Source organism: Echeneis naucrates, chromosome 8 (genome assembly GCF_900963305.1).
Source record: "Echeneis naucrates chromosome 8, fEcheNa1.1, whole genome shotgun sequence".
NCBI classification, from domain to species: Eukaryota; Metazoa; Chordata; class Actinopteri; order Carangiformes; family Echeneidae; genus Echeneis; species Echeneis naucrates.
This window is the reverse complement of record NC_042518.1, coordinates 18,387,683-18,408,335: the sequence shown is the minus strand read 5'-3', so window position 1 is coordinate 18,408,335 and position 20,653 is coordinate 18,387,683. Positions and strand designations below refer to the sequence as shown.

Here is a 20,653-nt window from a genome sequence, read left to right as displayed (position 1 = left end):
GATAATAGTCACTTGTTTGATCTATCACAAAGACAGTTTGAGGAAATCAGCAAATAAATTGAGGCATTCATCTGACTAAATGGGGTTAATTGATTGGCTAATGGAGTTTCTGAGGAAATCATATGTAAAGTAGAATATTCAAAATGCTTGAAGGATAATGTGATAACGGAAAAGAAGCAGGAACTACAGAATGAATAGCACCTACTGCCATCTTCCGGTGAGATTCAAGTGCCTTGCTCGAAGCAACAAACTCTGATTTGAAAAGGCAGATATCTTCAGAACCTCAAACTAAAAATTCATTCATTCATTCATCTTCTATTGCTTATTTGTTTCCGGGCCGCAGGGTATGCTGAAGCCAATCCCAGCTCACGTTAGGTGAAGGAAAAGTACACCATGGACAGGTCACCAGTCCATTGCAGGGCCAACACACAGAGACAGAGAGAGAGAGAGATGAGCAACCACTCACACTCATTCCTACTGGCAATTCAGAGAATTAAGAGGGAGGAAACTGGAGTACCTGTCGGAAACCCATGCTGGTATGGGGAGAACATACAAACTCTAAACAGAAAGGCCCCAGGACTGCATGGGAATCGACCTTCTGGCAGTGGGGCAAGAAAGTGATGGGTTGACCATTATTGCTGCCATGCTTCCCAAACTAGAAATTCCCCCCTCATATTTACCTCTCTTATTATTATAACTCAGTATTCCATATATGTGAAAAAAATCTCAAAAATGTATCATAGTTCAATTCTTTAAAATTTATCAAATTATTTCTCAAATTACATAACATAACTTGTCTAAGGACTATCTCTACCTATATGATAAATAATTACAGTTATACTCTTTTCTCTCCATATTCTTTTTTTTTTTTGGTTTTCTTCTCATTGCTTCATAATATTCATGGTCTTAATTTCTCAATAATATATACTGACAGCATAGCATAGCTTTTTCATAGTTAAGAGAAACTTCATCACTGCCCTGTCATAATAAGGGAGTATTAAAACCCTGACTTATAATTTAAAATATATACAATTAACATCATTGAAGATCATGAAACAGAAACTCATGAGATCTAGTATAACACATGTGGTTTATATGTGTTAATGTGTGTATATTAACCTATAATTATGTAATAATATCTGATAATTATGTATTAAATCCCACTGATTACATAATTTAAAAACCTAAGAATTGAGATCAATCATACTTAATATTTCACAATATTGGAGATTATTAATCATAATAAAAAAATCTAAGTATATATTGGTATGTGATAATGACAAAGTAGAACTTAATTATGCAAATACCAGGTCATAATTATAGGTCAGATTTTTATTTATTTCTTTGTTTTTTTCTTAAAGCCAATCACTTAATTTGAATTTGGTGTATAAAGGAAATGACTAGAAACAACAGTAGGTCTAACATGTTATACAGTTAAAGTAAATTTATGGCCGTCTTACACTGGATATTCCGTTCTGATGTGTCATCACTTGTCACATGGTCCTGGGATGGCAGGGTTTGGTCATAAGTTTTCAGTACGATTGGTTTTCCTCCACAAATCCAACATGGGGAAACAGAGCTGACCCCAGATCAGCTTCTGAGAATACACCCTTATTTTGACACATCACATCTTAAAAATGTCAAGTGAAGTAAATTCCTCATAAAGCTACCTATGGAAGATGGGAACACTGGTCCCAGTTTGGCCCGTGTGTGTCTGGTATGGAGTTTTTGTTCATGCACTTTTGAATACTGTGTAGGTAATGCAACTACCTCAGCATTTGGTACTTTCACAGGTAAAACCACAATCCATTCTCAAAAAGACAGTTTAATTTTTTGTCAATCTTACAAGATGAGACAGGAAACTTAGAGGGTTAGATTTAGTCAGACATATGGAGTGCTGATGTCTTGGGAAAAATAAGAGGAAACCTGAGAGGGATGGGCAGAGGCCAGTGTCAGTCAGCTGAACACAGACACTTTTCATTGCTATCCACACTTCTCAGGTTGTTGTTCCCATGTTTTTCCTGATCTTCACCTTCAGCCGCCCTCTACTGTTCTCACCTCATCCACGTTAATGTAAATGATCTCCATCAGAATGAATCAGGATGAACAACTGAATTGGATCAGTGTTTGACAAACGACAAAGGTTCGACTGAAAGGTTTTGCACAGAACTGTGTGAGATTATAGAACCCTTTATTTGAAACAAAACCAAAGAAAAACATTTGACTGGGATTCAACAGTAGTTTTTCCTCATTAGAATTCATTGTTGAAACATCAAATTAAAAAAAAAAAACAAAAAAACAAAAAAAACATTGCATCAACAGAATAAAACGTTCCAAAAGACTCAATCATCACCTGACAGCTAGATATATCCAGCATGGGGACACATTAAGGAACCAATGTGCCACAACTAAACATCAAAAAATTAAAACCACAATTTGACTTTACAAATCAACATGCGTTTATACATGAAGACCCACTGAGAAAGTAAGCAGGATAGCACCAATTCACTTATAACACCACAAGTACCAGACTCAGCCCCTCCATGTGTCCTCGATTCTGCTGTCTTACTGTCATAAAAATGAGCCTGACTACAAACAATTATACAGACATATTAAAAGTAAGAGGAGTAAAATATACTCACATTTTTCCCCACACATACAGAAGACAATTTAAACACAGATAGCACTCAGTCCTGAGATAATTTCTTGGAGCTATTAACCCAGAATTTTCTTGAGGCAGCGATAGACGTTTTAAAACTTAATTTCATGAGCTTTAATGGCTTTCGAAACAATGATTAAATTTAATGTCTCCATTATTGTTAGAGGTAGACAAAAGACTGAATAGACATCCGGCTTAATCAAAATAAGTTTTCATCTGTTCCAGGGGGGCATCTCACCTCTAATGTGGCACAAAAACCGAGAAAGAGGTTCACGCATGCTAACAAAGGTCCCTCTCCTCTTCAGCCTTGTAGTAGTGGTGCAGCAGCATACACAAAATCACTTCACTGCAGTTGATTAATCTACATTTCGATGGACTAATGTGAATAAAATTGACCTATTTTAAATAAAGGATTATGCATAATCATCTTACCATGTGTTAAGCATCTGGCTGTTTTCACATAGCCTCAGTAAGAAGTGCTGGTCTAATACAGGTGCAGGTTTTCTGTGTTAGAGAAACCTGGTTCTTTGCGGAGCTTCCAGTAGGTGCCATTGTAAAGCCACACCTCCCTGCCAGCATCATCCACATCTTTCCTGAGAACACAAAGCAAACTCTTTATCGTGCAGCCTACAAAGATGTTAGCCAAAATTTCACAAAACAGCACAGGTTGCTATGCCTGGCCATGGGTATGACACACCCCCCCCCCCCCCAAAAAAAAAAAAAAAAAAAAAAAAAAAAAAAACCCAACCACATTGGAACACAAGCATCCAAATATTTTTTGGAGGTGTTTAATTTTAATTCTAAATCTTTCTGGAATATTTACATACAAGGTCTTACTTGTGATGGACTCAGTGTTATACTTCAATGTGAACAAAATATTACACATTAGCAATTCAATATTATTTAGAGGGATTTAGAGCTGGATGCACCTCATATTTTCACACAAGTTCAAAAACAGGTCCTCACCTGAAGAACCTGGGAACATGCTCCTCCCCCCTCTTTGCCATCTCCTTCCTCCTCTCCCTCTGCTTCTCCTCTACTTCATCTTTCTTTTTATCAGCCTCTGTCATCTTCCCTTCCTCCACAAGCCTGATGGAAAATAGAAGGTTACAAATATAAACTGGACAACATGGAAATGGAAAAGATAAAATTTTTCTATCCAAGACACTTGTGCCAGAGCAAGGCGACTGTGATTAATAGTTCTTTTTTTTTTTTTTTACCTTTAAGAAATTATTCAAAAGACGTTTTGCTTCCATTTTATTTTGATTTTCTTTTCTGGAATTTGAAAAAAATTTCCCCTTGGGGTTAGAGTGCCAAATTGTCAAATGTTCTTTCATGTTTTCTCTCGAATTGCAATTTAATCATTTTTGCCGAAGTTGAGTTGTCACACATAGCTGTCCAAAATGGCATATCAGGCTGTGCATCACTGCACTTATTTGACTCGTGTCAGGGTAATGACAAGCTCAGCCCACTCTGAACTACAGGAACCTAACTGGAGCATTGGTGGTGGAAGTTAAAGAGATTAAAAATAAATCTTCCTAAACTAAAAATGTATTTATCACCCAGGCCTACCTTGTGAAATGAATTTAACCTGTGTGGGGGAATGTCATCTTTAAAGTTTGTAAGAGCAGCTGTTAACACTCATGAACTGATGTCATTAGTGAAATCAGAAAAATGAGAAAGAATTAAAAAAAATAAATAAATAAAAAAAAATCATTCCTTGTCTATACCTCTGGTCTGGTCTGAAGCGTGTGTCTGTTGGTGGAAGCACAGCCTTCAGGTCAGGCATCAGTTCATTTAACTCTCTCGCATAGTGTGAGAAGCCATAGAACTGAAAGTGGTCTTCAGGTTGCACATCTAAAAAGGAAATGACATCAAACATGACAAAACAGGGTTATGTGGAGAAATGTTTAATAGCAGCCAAGACTTTCTGGAGTCAATAATTCTTATAGTACCTGTTCCTCTATGTTCAAGACACACGTCAAAACACTGGTTTTGACTTGTCTTGCAAAATGCACTGTGCATGTGCATACACAAACATGGCCTTTTATAGTGCAAAGGCCATGGTGCACCTGTCCAGTAGTTATGTGACCCATTATTATAACTCATTAAAGTACTTTTGCATTTTTATATTGTTCATTCTATTTTTTCATTAATTTATGAATTCAAAAGTTAAAGAACCAGCACTGTCAGGCAGGGCTGAATGCTACTTACTGGGCTTCCAGATGCATTTTGGTGTTGAAAGGGTGTCACAGAAAATGCCTTCATGCCAGAGGCCTCCAAAGCGATGGACCACTTCTCCAGCCTGGTCCAGAACCACTCCTTGCACCTCATTCTTACTGTTATCTGAGGACCAGTAGCGAGACTAGAATACGTGGAGTAAGTGTCAGAGTAGTAAAACATTTAAATAAAACTGGGGGGGGGGGGGGAGTATAAACACTAGACGGAGGACGACGCTGACTGAAGGAGCCAGGTTCATCTTTGCGTCCTCACCTTCACGAAGGTGATCTTGCAGGTGCAGACATCACTCTGTGTGTTTCTGATGACCACCTCACCATAGTGCTCCAGCCACCGCTGCTGACTCAGCACGTTGTGGATACATGTCACTGCCTTATTCCATTCATAGTGATCACCATAACTACACACAAAACAGGGAAATAAAGTTTGGCCGCTTAACAATCATATCATTTTGAAATCAGGCACAAATGTGGAGGCATTCAGCTGCACAACCACACTTTTGTATTTATCAGTTGAGAGTTTATAAAAAATTTTATGACCTTTTCCAACTTATCTTTAAAATTAAGTGAATGAGTCTTCATGAGACAGACTGACCTCACCTGAGAACCAATCAGTAGTGCATAATTTTTAATGTGACCGATGAAAAATTCAAGTTATCATGTCTCCCGAATCTTAAACTGCTATAAACATACATTAATACCATGTCTAGAAATTATGTTTACCATAATTTATATTCAAATATATAACACTATTACAGTGTACAAACACTGCAATCTACAAATGTTCCTGCAATACAAGCAGAGGTGTACAATTTTGAAGATTGTCCACTTGTGGACTAATTGAGTATTGTATGAGCAGGTATCAAACTTAATGATACTACTTAAAACAATAATGATACTACAAGTTGTATATAGGCTGTTGATGCTCTGCAAGAAGCTGAGGCTCACTTGGGAAGGTTAACGTTGACCAGTCCTGAAGAGATGATCTCCACTGATTTCCCCCAGAACTTATACTTCCATCTCTGATCTGAGAGCAGGCAGAGTAGCAGAAAGTGTTTTAGGTTTTCCCACAGTGCAAGTGAATCCAGCGCTTATCAGTAGACATACTGTTCTTACCTTGCCAGAAAGTGAAGTTCTCTGACTCAGCGTGACAGGCAGAGATGGGTGGGTGATGGGATACCTGACAATGCAACAGAGCATTTACAGTTTGATATATTTGTATATCATTTTTTGGATGCATGTCTTTCCATGCCCTTTACCTGCTCACTAATGTAATGGAAGCCTCTGTCTTCTCTGTGACTCTCATATGTTTCTCCTAGAACTGGGTTGAAGGGCTTGTAGCGATTCCTCCAAGATGCCCATGCATAGCCAGAGATGGAAAAGACTGCGACATAAACCTGGCAATGTGCATTTAAAAAAAAAAAAAAAAAAAACACATTAAGAAAATTAGCACTGAGCCCAATCGTACCACAATGCCAGCTATTTAGTGGTCTTACTAAAACCAGCTAACCATTCTCTCATATGGGTCATCAATGTGGTTTGCAGTGTCCAGGAGCTCAGAATACTCCAGTTCTTCACTGAGTCTCTGCAGCAGGGAGAGGGGCTCATTTAAGGCCACTGGCATTGAGACTCTGGAAAGGTCCTTGCCAATGTTGTTGTACAGTATGGTCATGATGCCAATGTGACTGTTGTCTGCTCCTGGGGCAGGGAGTGTGGTCCGTCGACCTGTATTACAGATTGCAAATTTAAATGTACTCAGTTGAATCTGCTTTCATAGCACACCCCATGTCATTTTCAGTATTTTTCTAGTTTTTTTTTAAACTTGGTAATCTTTTGCCTTTAATGACCAATATTTCTTTCAACTCTTCATACTGACAAGTCTTCAGTCTGTTTAATGAAAGTTTGCCAACTTCTCCAAAAACAGTTCAGACATTAGTTAAAAAAAACTGGAGGTCAATAAGGTTAAATTAATGTCACAGTACTTGTCTAAGTATGGTCCTGGTACTTGAGACTACACTGGTAACCCAGGAGTACAAAGAAGACACCACTATCCTCATTCTCAACATCACAGATTAAGCACACATGATGGTGTTACCTGTGTCAGTGGGCACTGGGCTGGGTTTGGCAGGAGCATTGTTCAGACTGGCTCTGTAGTTAAGGGTGGCAGCCGCTGGATGAGAGGAAAGAATCATTACTTTCATTCAAAGTTGGAGTGATTGAGCTATATGATCTGACTGCTACAGATAACTGGAAATAGGTAAAAACTAACTGTGACCCTCTTCCGGCTCTGAGGTGCTGGTGGTGGTGATGTCACTGAGGCCCGACTCATCCGAAGCCTCTGCCTCTGAGGAACTTTCGCATACTATCACCTCACTTGCATCAAAATATTCTGCCATGGAATCTGCCACTGAAGGTGCACGCTGATTGTGGCGGTTCATTGATGGCGTCCTCTGTCAGAGAGGGCATAGGGTGATTTGGGGAACCAACTACCAATTTTAATCTTTCAAGCTAAAAGCCTTACTTACCACAATCTTAGTACAAGTAAAAAGTTGAAACAGATTACCAGACTATTGAGCATGTGGAAAGACAAAGGAACAAGAAATGCAACACAGCTCAACCGCAAGATCATGAAATTACCATACACAAAAAGACAAACTGGCATTCACACAAACAAAAAGCAATACACACCTGGTCTGGAAGGACAGTGCAGAAGGATTCCTCAGAAGAGTCAGAGGACAGGGAAAGTGAGTGGACTTTCGTCAGACGTGACTGTATGTCAAGCTATACACATGCATAGATATGCACACACATACACACAGACCAGCCATGCAGGACAAGAGGAACCACAGCAGACTATAAATAAATGAACAGAACATCATGCAAACTCCATAGCATTCAATATGACTGAATGTTTAGAGGGTTCAGAGGGTAAAACTGCATCCCTGCTGTAGTCTACAACAGCAGTTCTATTTCATCCCTGTTGACCGCACTGTGCATGCGCAAAGGGGAATATTCAGTGCTTAAAGCACCGCCTCTGGCGGTCATTCAGGATTCATATAACTGTAGTTACATTTGTAACTTTCATTTTGTCTTGTCCAGATACGAAAGGGAGCAGAGTGAACTGACTTATCGATTAAATGCATTGTTCCCAGTGAGAACTCAGGGGGACAGCCAGCTACCAGGTAACCAACAGCAAAATAAAGCCCCAAATGGCACCAACCCATGTCCCATCTATGCAAGCATAAAAGTAACATGAAACAGTCAAAAGACAAGACATGCTAAAGAGAAACCTCATGGAAGACCAGAGGAGAAGGGATATTGAGACACAAATGACATTCCTACTGTCTAATTGACAGTGCTGTGTGTGAGGAAATGAGGAATAAAAAGACTTAAGGTGTGTTCTTTCAGGCTACACCTGTGATTACTTTTGCTCGTCTCGCATGAGAACAGCCCAAACCTGCTCAGCAGTTTCACACAATGCCTCACCTACAGACACAGTGCTTGGTCTGCATTGCATTTTATAACCACTTTGTGCTTGTTGTGTTTTATGCTGTTTTAAAATTGGAATTTCAGGAGGAAAAGTACAAGGTCGTGGTGGTGAGGAAGTGCACAGAGGTCAAGAGAGGGAGGGATATTATGTTCATCTGATTTTGAAGGAAATGGGCTAGTTTGAGGTTTGTTTTCAGCTCAGGGTTTTGAGTGCGTTTATTACTTCAGACAGTGTGCTGCACAGTGTAGCAAGTTGCTGTGAGGTGTTCTGCCTCAGGTCTGGGCCAGTCCAGGCCTGCCTTAGTCGCTCTCTCTCCAATGATAAAATCTCATGAATGGATGTGAGAGAAGAATGAACTGCAACACAAGAAATATAAATTAAAGTCAATGTCCACATCATTAATACCTATCAATAGTATTGATAGATAGTATCAATATTAGTATATGCATTTTAATTTGTCTTGGTTGCCAGAAAAAAAAAAAAAAAATACATTAACAAAAAGAAACATTGTTCTGGGGTACAGATAGCGGGTTCCATTTTTGATATGGTTCCAGTTGCCAAAGTAGCTGAGGTTGTTAATGAATGTTTGATGGAACTGTTTCTCTCTCCTTGTTATTTTTCATTTATTTATTTTTTTATTACCAAAGACCATTGTAGTAACCATGCAGGTAATATCAGCAGCTTATCTGTCTAAAGAAAAACCAGGTGTCAGTCAATTCTGTACAGGCTGAGAAAATGAATTATGCAAGCCTGTGTTGCTTATGTTAAGCCCCTACAAAAACCTAACCCTCACCCAAAAACAGAAGCAGGTAATATTGACAATTTTTTTCCCCCCCTCTTACAAAGACCTGTATAAAGCACAACTAAAATTGACCGAGTGAATGAATGAAATACACTAGTTAAAATGTTCTGTTGTGTAGACTAAAAGTTGTTATAATAGCTCAATTTTACATATTTAAAAAAAAAAAAATAAAAATAAACAAAAACTGGTGTTTGGCAAGATGACCATACCCCTATGGGAAGCCGTGCAGATATCCTGCTGGAGCTTCTTGGCCTCAGGTGAGGTGCCGTGAGGGTTGGACAGCTGAGAGTAGACATAGTCAGGGATGGATTGAACAGAACCTTCCAAACCAGTACAGGCACTGGTACTCAGGTGGCTTGATGTAAACTGGAGAACATCAGAAAGAAGAGGAATGATATGATTAAACCGACTGAATAAAAAGATTTAGCTAACATCATGGCTTCATTAACACTGTTTTTATTCTGCAAACAGAGTTTATACCCTTAAATAGCATGTCTAATCGACAACTCTATGGTTGTGTTGTACGCTGGATGGGAAGAGACCCTTCAAAAAAAAAAAAAAAAAAACAGTGGTAAAAGGAACTGCTGACCTTGTTGTCTTTGTAGCAGCTATTACGCACTTAAATCTGCAGTCTTAACTGTTTCTCATTTTTAGTATTTTCTGTAATGAATCAACTGGAGAGAAGACAGTTTACTTCCCATTTACACTGACTTACATGTGCCCATTGGCCATGTACAGTGGCATGTAGAAGTTTGGACACTCCTGCTCAAAGCTGCTGTTAAATGTGAACACCATTCCAACTGTTAAGCATGGGAATGGATGGATCATGATTTGATTATAGCCAAACAAATTCTGGAAACAAACTTAATATCTGTAAAAACGTTGAAAAGAGGATGGCTTCTACAAATGGATAATGATCCTAAACGCACCTCAAAATCCATGATTGACTACCTGAAGAAGCAGAAGCTGAAGGTTTCGCCATGGCTTTCAGTCTCTTGACCTAAACATAATTGAAAATCTGTGGATAGACCTCAAAAGAGATGTGTGCAAGATGGCCCAGGAATCTTACTGAACTGGAAGACTTTTGTAAGGAAGAATGGGCAAAAATCCCTCATACAAGAACTGAAAGGCTCTTGCGTGGCTACAAAGAGCATTTGCCATTGGTGATAGTTGCCAAAGGGGTGTTACGAAGTCCTAAATATGCAGGGCGCCCAAACATTTGCTGTGGACCCTTTTCCTTTGTCATTTTGAAAATATAAAAAGATGAAAATAAATAATTTAGTTTAAAATGTGAAGGGGATGAGTCACCTGCAATTGTATGCCTTTTGGAGATAATTTCATCTACTTGTTTAACTGTTCACATTAACAGTAACTAACAAACTTTCATACTGCTGTATGTGCGTTTCCTGTCGTTAGTATGGATACGGATTGATTCTGATACAAAAATAGACATTGATAGTCTGCACAGATGAGAAGTAGGAGTAGATGCATCCTGAGATGAATCCTAATGCTTCATTCACACTTAAAGTCCTTTAGTCAGTCTTACCATTCCGCCCATGGCTTCAACACGGGACAAAGTCCTGGAGTGTCCAAACACTTTCCCTGTCTTCCTCTTGGGTTTCTCAAGGGAGAGATTCTAAAGCAGATATACAGAACATTCAAATGCAGCCTGCCATTTATGCTTTCCTTCGAGTTGCCTATAGTTAATTTTTTTAAACCACACATCACCGATAGAAATGAGTAGATCAGCTGTCTTTATAGAAGTCTACATGCCGACTCTACCCCTGAAGATGAATTAAGTGTTATCTCATACAAGACAAATCATCTCACCCACTTGTTTTTAAATAGTGAAATAATTGAGTTAGACATTCACACTATTCACAAGAACAGTCACCTGCATGCTGATTCTCATCTCCAGATCGGTGTTTGTGACTGGCAGACCACCTTCCAGCCAATGGAGTCGCTGGATGAGCTGGGCCAGTTCTGTCAGCTCTGCCTGACAGCGAGCCAGGTCTGACAGAGCCAAGAGAAAAGAATCACAGTTTATAACACATGAAAAAAGTAATACATTAAAAATTTTTTGTGCATTCAAAAATCAAGCAAATGTATTTCCTGTATGTAAATATTTGTAAAAACACTGGTGGTCAAATCAGTTTTCACTGAGAGGATCAAGATGACATGATGATCTCACCATTTGACGTTGCATCAATATCATGTGTCTGTTGCAGCCAGGCTGAGACCTTCCTGGTCACCCCTGGGTGGGAACGGATGACCGGGGCAGGGCTTGCCATCTCAGGTTGATATACTGAGGTGGAGCTGGCATAATAAGAGGGCTGATGGAAAAAAGTCACATTTCAAATAAAAACCAATGACTGAAAACTACATTCATTTTATTAATTTTAAGTCAGCTATAACTACTTTAAGTCTACTGGAAATGGACAATATGTACAATGTCAATTGTAAATCTGTATTTAAAGTGATATATCTAAAGCTACACCTGTAAAACAAAAACATTTGGTTAACTAGCCAATAAGCTTAGTCTTAATAGGGAAACACTACTGACTGTTGCTCTATTTTTCTGGGCAAAATTGGCCATAGCTGGAAGGGTACTCTGGCCAGTGGACAGAGCATGTAGGACACCATGATGGACACTCATTGCCTCATTTTTCTGAAACATACGATGGGCACAGAGCTTGGTCAGCCAGATGTAGAACATATCGTGGCTCTTTGCCTAACAAGAGGGAATTGGAGAGAAAATGGTAATAAGATAAACAGGACCTGAGAAACCAAATTATGTTTACTTTAGATGAGAGAGAACATTTTTGGATCCCTTCAATTGTGAATTATAACTTTATAAATAGCAATCAATTTATGTAACACTCCACGTTGATCATGCAGTAACCTTAGCCTCAACAGTTCTAAAATCCATGCAAATTGCATTATGTCAGCTACCTTGAGGTGGTACAGGTTGTCTCCAGCATCCAGGTCTATGCGTTTGGATTTCTTGTTGATGGACATGACAGCCACACTGACGTCGAGCGAGCCATGGAGCTTTCCTCGCTGAATCTAAAAAAACAGTGATAAAATTACAACCCTTTTCCTCTCATCTCCAGTCTCCACAGACCTTACATCTGTGAGCAGAGGTGGTCTCCAGGTTTATTCTTGTACACTTACATCTTGCTGCGTCTTTGAATACTTTAGGATTCCTTTATCCAAGAGGAAGAATCTCTAAAATGGACCAAACATAGTTAAGTGAGATAAAAAACAATTAGGAATGTCAAAGAGAACCTAGTGGACACAGAAGTTACACATAAAATACCTTTTCTTCAATTCAGCTTGTTCTAAATTTAACCGAGCGCAATTGAAAAAACATGTGTTAACAGAACAGAATTCAGATGCTGTTGATCCACCTTGTGCCAGCCTTTGAGTGGATACTTTCTCCTCTTCATCAGGTAACCTTCACAGATCCCTGGGATACTAAGGTCAAGAGAGGAGCCAGGAGCAGAGCACATTTCCAGTTGCTGCAAGTCACCCATTATTTCCCAGTCACGACCCTGTCACAGACAGAGCGCACACTTCACTACAAAATATACAAGAATTAGCCCAGAGGTATTAAATTGACCCAGTAAATCTCTAGGTAAGCAAAATATGTTGCAAATGATAGCACAGAAATGAACACAGGCTGCAAAAATTCAACATGAACTACTTTGTACGCATCTAAGCTTGCAAATCTTACCTGCTTTGATTGCTTGGAGGAGCCACTACTGTTGTTCCGTGAGTGGCCAGGTTTGAATGTGCTGGCTGGGGATTTGTCAAAGCCAATCACTGATTGGCTGCTGTTCAGTGGTGGCGGACACACTTGAGGGTCCATCAGTGTGAAGTGTGAAGGATTTCGCTGCATGGAGTTTAAGGAGCTTCAGGGCAGCATGTGTTTCATATCAAAGAACACAGGACTGTTGAGGTCAACAGTACAATGAGTCAATCACAAAGACAGGAATATTACATTTAAAAAGGTACAATAACAAAATCCAGTCAAGCCAAATCTATAGCCAAGTAAAAACAGTGACTTTATATGGAGCAGATATAAAAAAAATAAATTAAGTTAAAGATGCAGTAAGGCTCAGGGTCATCCCTTTTAAGGAAAAGCTGTCATTTCCTTTGTGTGCTCTCCTGACCTGCTCATGTTCTCCTTCACTTACGAGTTACTTTAGATAGAAAGTTACTTCTTTATCCTGAATTTAATGAAATGTTTCCATAATTAAATGTGAATTTAGTGAGGAATAACTTTCATGTTTAGCTGATTGTAAATTTTCGATAAATAAAGCCTAACTGATGCTTTCCAGGAGTAGCCATGCTTTTTTTTTTTTTTTTTTTTTTTTAATTCAAATGCTCCCTTTCATACAAGTTGTAATAATTTCCTCTTAACGCGTCCATGATTTAATTTATTATGACAGAGCTCTCATATTACCTAATCCAGCTCAACAAATAAGACATGCCTTAATGGAATTCCCCCCCACCCACAGTTGTCTTTTGTTTACCAAAAAATAAATAAACAGTTATGCATTAATTATTAAAAAGGATTACAATACAGACATTTTTACAAAAGGTCTAAAGACTAACAATTCAGTGGGTGTTAAGTAGAAAGTCACTTAACCATTATGTCAAGCAAAGCACGAGGATGAAACCATAGTCGACAAATGACCCATTGACGATTCAGTGGCTTTTCCTGCTTCTCCAGGTAAATAAATAAATAAATAAAATAAATAAAACAAATAAAACACTGCCTTCTGGACAGTTGCCATTTCCTGGTCTCATTCAGAAGTTTGACCAATATCTGGTGGCAGTTTGTTGCTGATTACATAATGTTGTGAGGAAAGTTGTAATGTTGCACTTTGATTCGGGATGGCCAATTACCTGTAGTATTCCAGCAGCTACTCTGAACCAGACATCTACTAGACTTACAAACATGGACCTGTATTTGATAGTGCTAACCTACAACTGTTGTTACGAATAGATAGAGTAGTGCAATAGATTACAAATCCAATAATAAAAATTTGCCAATGTTCAGTGAATTTGTAATAATATATCAAAGTGAGTTGGGCCGTTGTGTCAAATGCTGGTTGAAGCTGAATATATGCTGATACAGATATCATGGAATGTTCCATACAGCATGTATGCGTTAGCCACATCAACAAAAGCAATAGTGAGTTGTCAGTGAAGATGAAAACTGAATAGTCAACCCAGCATGTTTATTTAAAAAAAAAAAAAAAAAAAAAAAAAAAAATTAACACATTGAGCACCCTTCAAATCAGGAAAGTCTTGAGTGCCTCGTAAGTGCAACACACCTGTGTAGGCCCGATGTCTTCACAAGTTGCTTCACAGGTAATCCACAAGAAATCCCTTCAACTGTTGCTCAAAAACGATTAAATAAATAAGTTAAGAAAAATAAATAAATCCCACAGCTTTCTTAAAAAAAAACTCCTTTCATCATTGAACTCTCCTCAGAACAGCTCACTCAACTCTCCTGTATGGGAAAGAGCTATGCCACACCTCACTGATAATGTGCTAGTCAGACAAGTGCATATCAAAGGCAGTGGGTATCTGGGCAGGGCTAAGAGTAAAGCAACTCTCCCTACCTGAACAACCGGGCCTGTCAGCTCTGTCGTCTCGAGATTCAATGTCAACAAGTAACATTTCAAAGAATGCTTTTTTTTTTTTTTTAATTAAAAAGGCCAACACAGAGAATGTTATAGCATTTGTCTGAGATCCACAATTCTAAAATTCTACTTAATGCATCGACTTTCAGTACAGTGACATAGTTGCTGATTTTGAAACAACCATTGCAATTCTTCCAGAAATACTATCTACCTGCACTTGCAGGGCTGCCAAAGATTTGTTTCAGAATACCATACATTCATTTGAAATAAAACAATCTATGGTGGCTCCATAGAGTATTCTGACCTCTCATGTAAAAAAAATTAATTAATTAAAAAAAAAAAAAAAAAGATGTGTTTAATACATTTCAATCTTGCCATTTCAGCCATCACTTTAAATGACAAATGTACAGCGCTGCTAAAGTCCCAGAAGTAGTTTTGTTTTTGTTTCCCCATCTTGTGCATACAAGATAATTATCTTGAGGGTACAAATTATTAACATGTGTGCACAAGTTAATATTTTGTTCAAACAAGTTATCGCACAATTATCTTGTGGGAACAGGTTAACAGTAGGCTAAAAGCGTGATACGCCTATGTTTTGAAAACCATGGGTAAGTTGCATTTATAGCTTAATAGTTTGATTTCTCACATATGGTTGAAACATGGCGGCATTCATTGCTTTATTTGAATAGTAGATTTTTTTTGGTGGGTGAGATTGTTGAAGATTATGGAGCCCCTAAAGTCCCAAAAGTTGTTTTTTGTTTTCTTAATCTTGTGCGCACAAGATTGAGGGAACAAAACTTGTTCTAAAATACCATCTTTAGGACTTTTCTTCAATGACAAAATATTTTCCCCTGAGAAGAGGGGGGGGGGGGGGGAACACACACACACACACACACACACACGTATGTACCTCGGTTTTGAGATCATGCTTGGGTACATTTTTGGTAAAGGAGAATGTTTAAAAAACTAAAAGCAACAATATAATGTTATGTATTGTCAAAATAAAAACTAACAAAATTCACTGAACAAAGGATCCTTCCTTACAAATAAAAACATACTAGGTCTAGGTAGGAAAATAAAAGCAATAAAATAAAGATCAAATAAAGTGTGGCATGTAGAAATTACTTCACATTCAAACTGCCCAATTAAATATAAAACCTCTTTGGCTTTACTATGCAAATTGAAATAAAGATGAAATATTGGTAGGTCCTCAAGCTCTAGCTTCTCATTCGTCATATGAGTCTCATACTCCTCTTTGCTAATGCTAGGTGCTAAAAGATGACTCCCCATGGCTCATTTTTGCCAACTTTAGGCTGGGTCATTAGATCAACTAAGTCAAATTTGCTTGGTTAGCTCAAAGTCAGTGAGGCTTGGTCTGTGCCATATGTTAAATGATGTTGCCAGGATGGCTCGACAACAACATACAGCTTTGCAATAGTGCTCTGTCACCAAGAGGAAACTAGGAGTGGCGTCCCGAACGGTTTGTCACAAATACACTTACCGTTACCCCTAATAGCTAGCAACATAACTGAGTGAGGATCTTTTTGAAGCAACTGAAATAGTTTTCCTGCTATAACCTTCCAAAACTGCACATCACACCGCTAGAGCCGCCTCGTCTTTTCTACTCCTCTGGGAGCTTGTCTGAATCTACTGCAGGTAATGCAAGCACCAACGATGTACAGTTACCTCTCACAACCTCATTCCCATTCCAAATTCAAACACACCTGCCATGTTTTTGAGTAACAGGTGCATGTTGTGACTGACAAAACATTACTGCAGTTCCCTGCCACCATCATTGCAATGTGCAGTTTGGTTCCTCTGTGGCTGCAGCCAATTCAGATCTGTGTTTATTATTAATTTAGCTGTGACTTATTAGTTAGAAAGAATTATGAACAGTTGCTACTGATATTTGTTGCTCAAAGAGCTGCATTTCACATCTGTAACTATCAATTGTATGCACAGTGCATGACTGGAATGCATTTGCTGCTTTTGGTCTAGTTCTCATCTAGAACAGCATTATGGCTAGGGATGTACATAACAGAAATACCAATACGTGTACAGCATATTGTATACTATATACCTGGTGGGCTAATCCAAAAAGTTTAATATCTTCCTTATAAAACAAATAAAAATCAGACACTGAGTACATTTCTGAAAACAATACATAATTGCAAGAGTAAAATTTTAAGTGAAAGTATTTTACACAATTTTCCAGTTCCTTCAATCACTGCAAAAAAACAAATATTGTTGGGATGTGATGTTAATGTAGGAGACTCAGTGGATTTAAAATATTCCATTGCTAATTCTGTCGATATTGTTGGTGACTGCCACAAATAAGCCAATGTATAGGAAACACTACATCCATTTTTGTGCTGGGACAACGCTGACCTACTTGGGTGGACATCCATAATAATTTGTATGCTCAAGAAGTTCTACTATGGGAAGAATGTGGTTAAGCCAGTAAACCCAAGAATAAGAACATGAGATACAGCCCTTGGAACAATACTAAGACAGTGCCTTGAACATTTTCATGCCACAAAGCCATGTGTCAGCTGTAGAATTGAGTGTTTTCTGAATTTTGTGAACTCAATAACATTCAAAGAAAGTCTAGTCAACACAGTGTACATAATGCAAAACTGTTTCTGTGGCCTTCAAAGCAAAAGGGAACAATTTTTTTCCACAATTGGCTATGAAGCCTTGTGCCTTTATACTCAACATAGCAACCATCTATGCATCTTGATCATTGATCATTGTTTGACCCACTTAGGACATATTTATTTTAAATCATGAACAGGGACTTTCAGGCTATTTTCTGCCATTTTCACTGGGTTCAGGAAAAAAAATACGCTTTAAGGTTTGCTTCTTTGGCCACATCTGATCTCCCTTACATCCGATATAGTAATGTGGTTCATCAAGCTAAGTTAAACAAATGTGACAGCTGTTTCAACCCACAGAAAGATGAGCCTATGCATTCCCACATATACAGTATGTGAGAATGTGTGGAAAAATTGATTCTGTCCATTTTATGCATTTGAAATTATGCTTAAAGGGACTTATTTTCACCAGCTTAACATGAACAACAGATTAATCTTGACCTAGGCAGTGCACTTTTCTCACTACACATGATAGATTTCCTCTTTGGACATTCACAAGACTTTTTTCACTTCTTGTAACGATTAGTTTAGCCTTCCTTTTGACAATTTGGTTGTTTGCTGCAGCATGAACTAGCGCCACACACCAAAAAAAAAAAACAAGGGGGGTGGGGGTCTCTGTGTGGAATGGAGTGTATTGAAAATTAAGAACGGACTAATGTCCTGATCCAAAATTGAGTTAGTGTGATGAAATGTAACAGAACTTTGTAGCAGTAATGAACAAGGAGTCAAATTTCAAGATCAAGATTATGACACTCATTTAGCGCACAGGCCCACTAGAACACTGGCATTTACTGATTATTTCTCTTCAGACTCAGGAAACAAAGTGCTTCAACAATCCAGAATTTGATAATTGAGCAGCAAAATGTGTGTAGACATAGGCTCAAAGTATCGAAAGCAAACTCTTTTATTCGAAGACCAGACTCCAGGTCGAGGGATCCTGCAGCTAGTGCAAACTAAAAGCAGCAGCAGCTAAGCACAGAGCACAGCCCCTGTCTGGGATCAACAGTTGTTTCTTCTATAGTATTTCTTTAAAAAGTGAAAGTAGGTTTTATTACTCTGCTGTAAACAACCCCCTAGCAGAACTAATTTGAAGAGAGGGGGGAGAAAAAAAAAAAAAAAAAAAAAACTCTTTGGCTAACTGATGATGGAACCATGATAAATCAGTCAATCAAGCTCCAGATTACAGGATTCTTGTTGTTGCAGTCATGCCACGAGGTCTGAGTCCACCCTTCCTCAAAGGGTGTCCCCATGTAATGTAGACAAAAACCTCCGGGGAGATGGCTTGAACATAAATAAGTGGATTAAGACACCCTACAGTGATGGCAGATCATATCAACTTGGGTTGAACACTTGTAATGAAACAAGGACAACAGTATACTATATTTACAGAAATGACCTGAACAAAATTTTAGAAAATTCATGATACAATCTGCATCTGTATTTGAATCTATTTGGTGCTGTCTAGAACAATCTGTACCATCACATTCATGTCTATGTGATGTCATACAGGGCTGAGACCTGAACAGACTGGTTCTCTCTCTCTCTCTCGCTGGAATGTAAGATGAGTATCATGCACAGGCAGTTTGTCCACAAGTCCCTGAGAGGAACCCTCTCTGTTTACATACTATCATGTTTACAATCCAACCTAAGGCTTCTAGGTGTAGAAGTCAGTCCCAGGATGCTTAACAGGAGGGAAAACTCTTGTTGCTGTCTAAAACTGTAGTCCCTTGCATTGAAAAGAACCAACGAAGTTGATGTCAACATTATATTAACAAGATAAGAAACAGAAGTAGAACCTGAATACTACATCTGTGCACCAATATTATTGGCCGATATAAATTATGGGTCAATAAACTGATAGTGTTGATAAAATAATTTTTCCTTCTTTACTCCTCAATAAGTTCTGCCATATTTAAAAAAAAAAAAAAAAAAAAAAAACAGCCAATTTAAGTATGAAGTTCAAGCCACATAAATGAATGTTTGGATTTTGAATAAAAAGTTGCAGCCACAGACCCAAGTGTTGTGTATTTAAGAAAATTTATATCAAATTTATCACCATTACTTTCGAGTCACTGAGATGAAGCATCTTCTGGTTCCCTGCAATTTGAAAACTCCTGAGCAGTTCTCAAGTTATAGCCATAAATTTCTTTTCAGCATTTGGATTAAAATTGGTCATGGCTGCTATGTCACAATAACTTTCAAAAACTTGTTTCCCAACTGCAAGAAGACTGTCAAAAAATAAATTTCTGACAATCTTTTTGTCAATTTATGGCCACATTTATGTTTGCCACCAATATCTTGTTCATTTTGAGTTGACGCTCACCATTCCCATTGAATCCCTTAATCTTGTTACCAGATCCGTTCCCATTAATAAGAACAGATAGCATTGTAATAGTTGCATATTTAAATGCGCATGAGTGAAACAAAAGAAAGATGTGTCATTTGTAACAATTGCGGCTCAAGAAGCTAGTTAAGCATGTTTTCATTAATCAAAGACAAAGCTATACTCACTCAGTTTGAATTGAGCAGCCAACAGGACGAACAGCAGCTGGCTTCTGTTGAAAGGGGTGTGGAACAGGTTTTGGTTAGCGTGAAAACACCCAAAAACACCAGCATGGCGTGAGAAAGACCACATTACACAATGAATACCCTTCGAAATTGAGGTATTCTGAAGTGCTTTGAAAAACGTTCGGCGCGCTTCAAGTAGGTGCGAAAAATAAACAACCTCAATAAATCAATAGTCTAAATCCACAGCTAAATAAACGCAAAAAAAAAAAAAAAAGTTTGGTTTGATTTTTGTGAAGAAATTATATAACTTTGCAAGGAAAGCTTGTGCCAACACAAGTTGACTGAAAAGGGTCCCTTATTGAAGGAAAATCCTAAATTACATAATTTTTCCCGCTTCAAGTGGCAAGAATTATTAAATATTTAACGCGGCCTTGAGTATTTAAAAGTAACGACATTTTTTTTGAACACACGCTCACCTGTGAAGCTGTCGGGAGGAGGCCGGCCGTGTCTAACTGGAGAGCACCCACCTGGCCCCGAACACTTGTGACACTGATTGTTCCACAGGTGCATGCTTTTGGCTACTTCTTGTTCTCTTTCTTTGCAATTCGATGTTACCCAACATTTTGTGTTACTGCCACCTAGAGTT

The 20,653-nt window shown here is 38.3% G+C and overlaps 1 protein-coding gene across 5 annotated transcripts; it reads right to left on the bottom strand.

Moving 5' to 3' along the window:
• Window positions 1–2,174: 2,174 nt before the first annotated feature.
• Window positions 2,175–20,574, bottom strand: LOC115047105 (oxysterol-binding protein-related protein 7-like). 5 transcript variants are annotated; one of them, XM_029507809.1, is made up of 24 exons: window positions 20,484–20,574; window positions 20,011–20,054; window positions 12,925–13,141; window positions 12,599–12,742; window positions 12,363–12,416; window positions 12,141–12,254; window positions 11,752–11,919; window positions 11,380–11,521; window positions 11,083–11,201; window positions 10,735–10,824; window positions 9,398–9,554; window positions 8,609–8,742; window positions 7,585–7,677; window positions 7,166–7,346; window positions 6,992–7,066; window positions 6,407–6,621; window positions 6,156–6,293; window positions 6,013–6,076; window positions 5,845–5,923; window positions 5,153–5,297; window positions 4,874–5,024; window positions 4,390–4,516; window positions 3,626–3,748; window positions 2,175–3,252 (listed from the first exon to the last, which is right to left on the bottom strand). In XM_029507809.1, the coding sequence occupies exons 3-24, from the start codon at window positions 13,087–13,089 to the stop codon at window positions 3,144–3,146; spliced, it is 2,787 nt and encodes a 928-aa protein (XP_029363669.1). In that variant the 5' UTR covers window positions 13,090–13,141; window positions 20,011–20,054; window positions 20,484–20,574; the 3' UTR covers window positions 2,175–3,143. The 5 variants fall into 5 exon arrangements, with proteins under 5 accessions (XP_029363669.1, XP_029363672.1, XP_029363673.1 ...); XM_029507812.1 differs by having other exon boundaries at window positions 11,752–11,856; XM_029507813.1 differs by lacking the exon at window positions 7,585–7,677.
• Between the last annotated feature and the right edge of the window lie 79 nt (window positions 20,575–20,653).